The sequence below is a fragment of the Epinephelus moara genome, chromosome 2, assembly GCF_006386435.1.
Source record: "Epinephelus moara isolate mb chromosome 2, YSFRI_EMoa_1.0, whole genome shotgun sequence".
Taxonomy (NCBI): domain Eukaryota; kingdom Metazoa; phylum Chordata; class Actinopteri; order Perciformes; family Serranidae; genus Epinephelus; species Epinephelus moara.
Window position 1 is genome coordinate 15,268,112 of NC_065507.1, and position 10,365 is coordinate 15,278,476.

Sequence of the window (10,365 nt, forward strand, 5' to 3'; positions counted from 1 at the left end):
GGGGGAGTAGATAGACCGAAACACAGCCGGCTTAGTGCTTCATGGCTCTTCGGGGAGAGAGCAGGCTGAGAGGGAAGAAAAGGGCAACGACAGGCTGATGCCGTGAGGTGGGAAGGTGGGATGGCAGATGACAAGAGAGGGAAGAAGTTTGTCAGGGAGAGGGATGTGTAATAAGAAGGGGATAAAAGTGAGATAAGGGGAGAGTTTTAATGAGAGAGCAATAGAGATAGGGGATGAGGAAAGAATAAGAGGTGGTGAAAATGAGAGGATAAGAGACATGGAGGATGTCCTCATGTGTCTTTATGATGAGACTCTCTGTTTCTGTGGTGATGATGTGATTTTGGCTGCGTGGCTCATATTCATTCAGGTGGCACCTGCTAGTCACACAGAGGAAACAGCCGTCTCTGTTTCTCCTCTTCATGTCTCCCTTGTTCTATTGCGATACATCTGCTGCTTACTGCACACACACACACACACACACACACACAAAGAGTACACACCTGATCTTTCCCTCGTGTGGCAGTTCGTGTGGCGGGTCGTCACATAGCAGCCTCGAGTACCCCTCCAGCATGTAGACACACACACACTCCTGGAATAAAACACACACATAAACGTGCACATTCATTGTAATATTAATCAGATTTTAATTAATTTAATGAGTGATGAGGTTCATCCATTTGCAACAAGGCCCAGGCCTCTGCTCCTTGGTCTTATGTCAGGGCTGAAGCTTTTAGCTCCACCACTCTGAATACTAACAGGAAGCTTTTAGTTTTCAGGTGATAAATCAAGGAAATGTCAATTATGTTGAGCTGTTTGTGCAAATGTGGAGTGTGTGTGTTTGTGTGTGTGTGTGCACAAATACCGTGCTCGGTAGCAACTCCTGTATGCTGTCTCGAAGGGCCACTCGAAGCGAGCGTGCGTCGACAACTGCCGCCAGCCGCAGCAAAGCATCCTGAGGACAGAGACAAACAGATGCCCTGATGTCTGTTTGGTTGTTTGTTTATGATCTCAACATGCGCCTCCAAGAACCTGAGGCCTTGGCGATGGTTTTATTATTTTTTTTGTGGGTACAAGGTTTACATTTCAACAGCTCTTCCCCAGATATTCAGCTTGGCAGGCTGTGAAGGCCTCTGAAACAATATTTAAAGTGTGTCACACTGTGTAACGCACGGCAATCTGTGCTCGTTGGAGGCACAAGTGAGGTGCTTAAAAAATGAAAACTGAACTCAAACATCGTCAGGGATTACCGGAGTTGGTTTTGCTCTTCAGGACACTCAATGATTTTTGTTTCATTTTGGCACTGTGAAAACCAAGCACTTCACAAGAAGCGCTTGATTATTCATGAAATGAAATGGCGTATGGCAGTACAACCGACAAAAAAAAATCTCACGGTTCAGAAACTACATAAAAGATATTTACTTTCTGCTCATTGCTGAGCGCTTTGAAGATCGGATAGAAGCACTTAACTTGGAGGAGAGTGGTGGTTATCTTAATTACAGTCTGCCTCTGATCAGTCTGATCAAATTTAACAAGATCTGTTTTTTATGTGTCTTGACTTTGATCAAATATCTCCTCACATCAAAATTAAATACACAGAAAAATATTAAAGACAGACAAGCACGGAGGATCTAATCACAGCTACTAAAGGCTTATGCATGACTGAAACAAACTAGTCTGTACTAAACGTTGTCCAACCACGGAGCGCTCATATCTGTTCCTATGTTCCTAAGTGGCCACACTCAAAGGCAGGGCAAAATGTAGGTCATCTGAGGGGCACCATGAATCATACAGATGGAGATAATGGAAAGTCATAATGTTGCATGATGATGTTGTAAAGAGGCATACAGAGTTGAGTGAAGAGAGCTTTAAAGCAAGGGCGTTGTGTTTGTTTCAACATTTGGGTAGAGGGGGAGTCTGGAGCCCCCCCCAAGAAATTTTGAGCGTCAAACACTTAATTTCCTGCATTCTGGTCAGTTTTTATGTACCTAGTTCAGACCAAAGATTCATGACGACATGAGCTGAAATGTGCAACTACTTGCAATGTGTCGTTCTGCAACGTTCTTAAGACCTGCCGGTTCACACCAATGCAACTAGATGAGATGGTGTATCATCTCTATGCAACATCTCTCTGTTCTGTGTTCTGATTTTCAGCTTTTCAGGCTTATTTTGTGGCTGAACATAATTTGTAGCTTCTTCAAATATGAATGAGGATAGTGATAATGAGATACTGGCTACAGCTGCATTTGTAGTAGTGATGAAACAAAACGAGCATCAGATGGACTGTATTCATAATAAATATGTCATAATAAATATGCCACAATAATATAAATAACCAACAGCGATTAATCAGTCAATGACAGTGTGTGTGTGTGTGTGTGTGTGTGTGTGTGTGTGGATGGGGAGGCATAAGCCCATACAGCAAGCAGTGAGCAGCAGCGACCCATTGTCCGACTATGGCACAACGTGAGGACAGAAACAGAGGACTCGGCGAGGATGGAGCACCTGCTGCAGCAAGCGAACACACCGTCTACAGTCATTTTGACTTGACCAGAGGACTTCACTACAAACCAATTGGCTGTTGAAACAGGTGACACGTTTAATGTTCTCAGTCGAGCTCAGACCTGCCAATTTACAGCTCTGAAACTTTTCTCTGCAACGCTCTAAAACTGGTCAGAACTGGACTATACACGTCTTTTTGCGTCAGTTTCTAAAGGATATATCATGGTACTACCTGCTTCAACCGTGCATAGTTACTACTTCTGCTTGCCATTTCATGGCAGACTGCAACCATTGCATTTGAGGTTGCATGCTGCCACCACCTACCACCTGTTGCATCAAAGGGTCACATTCTCGCAGTTAATGAATCTTGAGTCCTCTGCTAGATTCATGTTTTTATTAGGGGTGGGAATCATCAGAGGATCCACGATATGATATTATCGCAATACTTCAGTCACGATACAGTATTACTGCAATTTTAAATATGTTATGATAACATATTCATAAATGTGTTAAGAATATTTTGCTTATATATGCTGCCATATATTGCAATATTTTCTCAACTGTAAATGATGTCCCCAAAGGAAAGCTTTCTCAACATCTGTTTTATCTAATCAGTTTAAAAAGTTTTCAGTCTGTTCGTCTCACTTCCATTTTTTTGCAGCAGCAAAATGTATCTAGTGGACTGAAAAAGCAGTTGTTTATATTATTCTAGGAGGCTACCTAAAGTTTAATTTGTATTTGTCATATTAAAGATTTATATACTTGGCGCTGTGTGTGATGATACGATATTGCCAAACAAAAATATCATACTATGCTGTATTGATTTTTTCCCCCACCCCTAGTTTTTATGGGGGGACATGTTCTGAAAATTAAGGAGGACGAGTCCCCTGCACCCCCCGCCAAAATCTACACCTCTGCTTGAGAGGAAAGTTCAAACTAGGCTTGGGCGGTATCAAAGTATTACGGTACTTAGATTTAGAAATCCGTCGGGTAGAAATCCCAAGCTATGATTTTAACACCGTCGAAAATACAAATGCTCCTCTTTTGATCAAACTGATAAGGAGATGCTGTATTGAGGTGATGTATTGTAGTGCACAATATGCACCACCAGAGGTCAGTCTCTACGGGTGGAACAGGCAGCTGAGCTGAGAGAGATAGCAATTGCAAGTTGTGGGAATAACGTTACCAGACTCTGACCCTGGTCGGAAATATCGCCACATAAAGTGTCATCATCCTCCATTCATTATTCCATGGGCTATAAGCATTCAAACAAAGCAAGACTGAGTAGTCTGAGCAGACTAATTACATAGTAGACACACAATATTGTAGGCTAGACAGTGACATACATGCTACAATGACTTCTATCACCAGTAGCTCAGTTTTTATGTTTCTTTTTTTTAACATTTACCATCATGCACCGTATACCCTGGTGAAATGTCAGTAAGGTATGAAAAAATTCTTCCTTTGTTTCCCCCACACACCCGGCCAATTGCTGCATAAAGTGGCCATGCTTGCTAAATGTTGGTTTAGGAAAGAAGAAAACTGCGAAAAATAAAATGTTAGAAAGGTGTTTCAGATGCAGCGGGATCATCAGACAAGCACTTTGTTTGCAGCATACTAACGCCTTAAAAGGGTCAGTGTAACTGCAAGGTGAGAGCAGTCTGTTCTCTCTTTTTGCTCCTCTCAAAGCAACTTTTTGCTTTAATAAAGATGAGGTCCGGAAACTAGAGGAGCAGAGAAATAGGAAAATAGGAGAGCTGATCTGAGAAAACACTGCAGCTTATATCTTAAGGTCAAGCAAGATTGAGCTTGTGCTTTGAGTTTTTTTTTTTACATTTTCACCTTCCACAAAACAGGCGCAGAGAGCCGCAGCGTCTCACAACCACAACTTTATCAGCTCGTAACATCCCATGTGACGGCTAGAAATTCATCCTGTAAGAATATTTACACTCTGTGTGCGGTCTACTTAAATCCCTACCAGTTCTAGTCATCACTCGGCATTATTATTACATGTAACCGTAGTGTAAAAGAGAATCTCAGCAGGACTTCAAAATCTGATCAAAGCTTAGAAAAACACTGGGAGAAATCGCAGAGGCTTAAAATGCCACAGCTTTTTAAACTGTGTACTGAATATAAATTGGAAAGATAATGTTGGAAAAAATTGCCTGTGATCATTTCTCTCTCAGTTGTTCTGATAAAGCACCACAGTTACACAGCCGAGGCGGAAGGAAGAGCATCTTGTTCCTTCTTTAAGCGTACAACACCACAGAGGTACTGCAAGCTGCGTCTGCTGGGGGGCTTGATGTTCTACCGGAGGTGTCCATCTGTCACCCGCTCTTTTATTTTTCTTCTTCTCTGCTTTTTGGACACCCTCCCTTTATACCTATTTCCTCTGTCAATCGCTCACGTTCAGGCTTGTGTTTGGGTGACTGGGGCAGTTTGAGATTGTCGGGGGGAGGGTTAAGGAGTGAGGGAGAAGAGTCTTGTCATGCCTGAGCACTCCGTGTTGGTTATTACATATGATTAGATATGATTAAATGCGATTAGCTTTGATCACTCAATCAGCCTGCCAGAGTGCTGTTGTAATGAAGTTGGAGCTCTGCCAGTGTGTGTGTGTGGGTGTGTGTGTGAGTGTGTGTGTGTGTTAGATAAAGTATTTGAGAATGTTTTGCATCTTAAGCTGCAGCTTTTGAAAATGCTCGTGTAAATCCCGATAAATAATATTTGATCGAAAGTAGATCTGAGCTGCAGACAAACGCTGGCTCCCCGTCTTCCCCACTCTGCTGTCAAGAACTCGTCGAGGATAGACGCTGAAACCTGTCATCCTTTGTGTGTGTGTGTGTGTGTCTGTGTGTGTGTGTGCGTTACTAGCAATAAGATGTATGCCTTTGTAAATGTCAAACTCTGTCTTATGACCTTTCGCAATAATTTCTTGCCATAAAACTCAAACCATCTGTTATATTCATTTACCTGCCTCTAAACCCGTCAGCACACACACACACACACAGACACACACACACACACACACACAGACACACACACACACACATCCAACCGCCCACTCATCAGGTCCTGATGCAGACAAGGACACACATGCATGATTGTTTTAGCTTGTAACATGATCACAGCTTTTTTTTATTCTTGCTTAATGAAATTTCACCATTTTATCATGATTCATTTTATTTTCACCATTTTCTCATTAAATTTGCTTTTTTCACTTCCATTTTGTCGCCGCACGCAGTGTCTCAGAAATGCTTTTCGGGAGCTGAAAAGAAAAAGCTCTGTTTGTCATGTGAACAGGGTACATTTAGAGTTCATCCAATTGGGATTTTTAAGGGTCACTGAACCTCCACAGCAGGAAGAATTAAATAGAGGACAGTGTAATCCTTCAATTAGTTCAAAACTGAGGCATGACAGCCTTGGAAATTTTGAATGAAAACAGCGACGTGATTTCATTACACTAACACGGTTTGTTTTTCGGTAATGCCATTTCAATTTATATGAATTTGGATGAAGCTTTTATCTGAATTATATTACAACAGTGTACATTTTTAATACGGGAGACATCAAATCCTCCCCTGATGATGGCAATAGAAACAAAATGGCACGGAAGGACAGTGTAGAGAGCCATTATGATAATGATGTATATTTATTATATTTATCTAATTATGTTTTATTCAATTTTAGAAATACTCCCATAGATTCCATATTTATTCCACTCATTGGATTACTGCCATTCATAATTTGTTACAGCGATGCACTCATCTGTAGCAGGATGCATTGTGCTCTAGTCTCTGAATATAAAACAGTACGAATAATCACAATTAAACCAGAACAATTCTGTAAATGTCACACTAACACATACGCTGATTTATGGCCTTTCTCTCCTCCTCTCGTTTAAACCCTTAAACCCTCTCTCCTCCACACCTCTTCCATTTCCCTCCCTGCATCTTTCTACCTGAACCCCTAAATCTTACGTCTTCTCCTCCTCCCCCACTCCTCCTTTCATCAGGGGGTAGTCTTTGCTGTTGTCTTTATCTGCAGCCTTTCTAATCACTCCGAGCGCTCTGACATTTTGAAGGGCACCTGTGATCAGCATAACTAAACACAGATTCCTCTCTATCTTTATCAGGCACCCTCTCATTCACATGCACACGTTTTCCTTACAGGCTCTTCTGTTTACCATCTGACATTTTTGTACATCACACAGCGCATGTAAAACTGTAATTTTCACAAGATTTTTTTTAGGTTATCAGACTGATAGCCTGCTCCCATCAACCACAAGTTTTCTTTCCCAAAGTGAGAGGCACCAAAATAAAATTATCATCCCTACTACTGATAAAGCACCTGATAAAGTCTTATAAATAAATGATCAAAGGTAATCATGATTGAATCCCCACACTAATTAATACACCACCTACTGGTTGCTCTACAAATTGGCCAATTATTTAAAGCTGAATCCCCACCAACACCCTCAAATTTGGTTTCATAAATATCAGATCACTGTCTATTGAGCCCTGCTGATAAACAATCTGATTCTTCATGCACAGTCTTAATATGATCGGTTTATGTCAGGCTCTTCTCACAAACATTTGGTATGTTTTCCTACTGAAATGAATGCAAACAAATTCGCACACATCCCATAAATTCTGAAAGGCTGTAATCAGGGGACCACGCTACTGCTTCCTTGTTTCCTTGTTTACTCCAACCAGCACATTGCTGGTTGGAGTAAACAAAGAAGCAGTCCCGAGCAGTCTTGTAAGGAGGAAGGTTGGGGTGGTGGATGAGTCACAGAAATCCGGAAGAAATCTAGACTTTCCCCTGGAAAACTGTGTGAACTTTGAATCATTTTAAGGTATGTCCTCGCCATGTTTCTTTTCCTCAACGGAACCTCCGTAACTTTACGTTAATTATGTGACTGTACATTACGGACGTAACGTCATTCAAACTGTTTTGCGTGCATTTTTCGTAGGATATGATACGAACCATTCTATCAGAATATGTTGTTTATGTGAAACATGGCTGAAACCAAATGTCTTCTCACCATTGAATGAAACTTCCCACCTGACCAATGCCTGATTTGTAAGTCTTATTTCAAATTAACCCCTAAATTTGACAGCAACACTTGAGACTCTTGTATCTTAAACCATCTCTGTCAGCTATGAATTACTTTGTCCATGGCGGTGGTCAGCAACCTTAACCATCAAAAGAGCCATTTTTGATCAAAAATAATTCAGACAAATCTGCCTAGAGCTGCAAATCATATTTGAGCCTCATGGTAACATTGTGTATTAAGTCTAAATTAGCCTGTGGATATTAAAAATAGGTCTGAAAGAGCATTCAGAAATATGATTTACAAGATGGCTCCTCTGCAGTGGGCTACTTACAATCATTTGTGACTTAACTTGACACATTGACAGTGAAAGCAGACAAATCTGTCCACCCACTATTAAATTCAGTATTTTCCTCTGAGACTTTTACTTTTATGGATTTGGAATCCATTGCTGGCCCAGCTAGGGAGGCTTAAGACTAGTTACTGCTGTTAAAGTGACAGTTCAGGTTTTTGGACATGAAGTTGTGTGAAACGCTGACCATCTGTAGCTCTGATGTGACGGTGTTACTACTCTCAACGAGCCTCCTGCTCTGAGAAATCGCCTGTAGCACCCTCGTCAGCTGCTGTAGGTAAACAGAGGAATACCAAAATGGTGCGAACAGCTGTGGGAATAAAAACATCGCCGGCTCCCAATTCCATCGGTTTCCTGTTACAGATGTAACCCGTAGGCAACTTGGGCTTGTGTCAATTGGGATGAACCTCGCTACCAAGCCGGCGAGGGTGAAGCAACTGCGCGTATGTCAGGCTCACTTCAGCTGCCCACAGATCCCGACGGACAGAGAAAACGCAATTTCCGCACTGCTGTGCCCAAAGAGAGATATATTACCTAATACCAGTCTATATAACGATGTCTGTAACTGATTGTCTGTAAAACAAAATGTTTGATTGAACTAATAGCCTGTTGTGTTGTGGAGAGTACATTATACGCGGCCTCGTTTTACCGTCGGCATTTAGTTTATTATATTAGGCTAACTGCTAAATCCGTGACATGAGTAATCAATCACATAGAAATGTGAATTCATATGTGATTACGACCAGTCTCTGCTTTGTTCTGGTGGTGGGTTAGCCAAAGTTGCCTACGGGTTACATCTGTAACAGGAAACCGATGGAATTGGGAGCCGGCGATGTTTTTATTCCCACAGCTGGGGAAATCACAAGTTCGCACCATTTTGGTATTCCTCTGTTTACCTACAGCAGCTGACGAGGGTGTGTCGTGAGCCTGAGCCGGTGTTTGCGCTGTAGTAGTAGGTATATATAGGGCTAGTACATCTTTTTCCTCACTAATAATAGCCTACTGGTTCTCTGTTGGAAACAGCCGATGAAGTTTTCGTTAGCCGTTGCTATCCTGCGCACCTGCACGGCGTGGTGATGAACTGTCTTATTGATTTCTGTTGCCGTGCTGTCTTGCGGGCCTGCACGGCGGAGTGATACTGGCCAGAAAATAGTCCCAATTGATAGCAAGGTCTGACGTAATGCGGGGATGTTTTAAAATTATTGAAATAGTCTAACAAAACACATGCATACTTTTTTGTAGCTTAAAACCTTTTGGTTACGTGTCCCCCGTACATCTTCAGAACTACTTTTTCTCCGGTAAGCTACGGGCGATTTCTCAGAGCAGGAGGCTCGTTGAGAGTAGTGACACTGTCACATCAGAGCTACAGATGGTCAGCGTTTCACACAACTTCATGTCCAAAAACCTGAACTATCACTTTAAGGTTCGGCAAAATATAGAGGAAAATGTGCCAGGCGGTAGATATATGACTTGCATTTTAGTTGACAAAATGTTTTTACATTATTACAGTTGAAGAATGTAAGAACTTCTTTAGGCCTACAGCAATGATAACTAACAATGAAAATAAATAAATAAATAAATAACCATTATTCATTTCCATGTTGTTTTTTTTTTGTCAAAGCAAAAGAGAGCCACTGCAGAGAGGACTAAAGAGTCGCATATGGCTCCAGAGCTGCAGGTCGCCCACCCCTGGTCCAGGGCAACAGACTGGTCATTCCACCTCATGGCTATCAGGTTGTTGTCTTGCACTGAACATTGTATATACATACATATATATATATATATATGGGAAGTAATGCACCATAATTTGTATATAACCCACTTTTTCATGAGCCATTCATTTGTGTATAACCTATGCAATCGAGAGGGCTGCGATCAAGTCACCAATGCGTGGATGGAAGAAAATAAGGAAGCAGTATGAAGAGCAGAACTTTGGGCTCTAGTTTCGCAGACTGGGCGAGGCGGGGGCGCAGCGCACCTGTGCTTCGCCAACTGGGTGTGACCAGGTGGATTTTGCAAGTTTGGCACACCGTGCGCCTGGCGCAGCTACTCCTCTTTCCCACCTCCGTCCCTCGGAAAGAGGGAGGAGAGAAGGCGTGGAGTGGGTTTTACACACATCACACCAATCAAATGAGCCCCTCTCCTCGCCCTTAAATGCGCCGCGCGAAGGTGTAATGAGAGTTTACTCAATTCGCCATGGCAGAAGAGAGCAGCAGCGTCAGACGGCCAAACTTCTCCCAGGAGGAAACTTATGTTTTGGTCCGGGATGTCTGCTCGCAGTGTCCGAATATACGGAACTGCGAGCAGACCTCCACGGGCTGATGATGCAAAGGTAGCCTGGGAGGAGATCACCACAATTGTAAATCAATGTTGCGTTTCTCTCGTGCGCGCACGGTCTCCCTTTCTCTCTCGCAGTCTCACTCTGTTTCTTTTCTTTTGACTTTTCTAAGATGACAGATGC

The 10,365-nt window shown here is 42.3% G+C and overlaps 1 protein-coding gene across 2 annotated transcripts in view; it reads right to left on the reverse strand.

The window, feature by feature from the left end:
- LOC126401898 (cGMP-dependent 3',5'-cyclic phosphodiesterase) overlaps nucleotides 1-10,365 on the reverse strand; it is a 225,118-nt gene that overhangs the window by 38,577 nt on the left and 176,176 nt on the right. For both annotated transcript variants that reach the window (XM_050063456.1, XM_050063464.1), the window contains exons 3-4: nucleotides 863-952; nucleotides 501-589 (exon numbers count right to left, since the gene is read on the reverse strand). In XM_050063456.1, coding sequence (XP_049919413.1) covers nucleotides 501-589; nucleotides 863-952 — 179 coding nt within the window. The remainder of the gene's footprint in view (nucleotides 1-500; nucleotides 590-862; nucleotides 953-10,365) is intronic.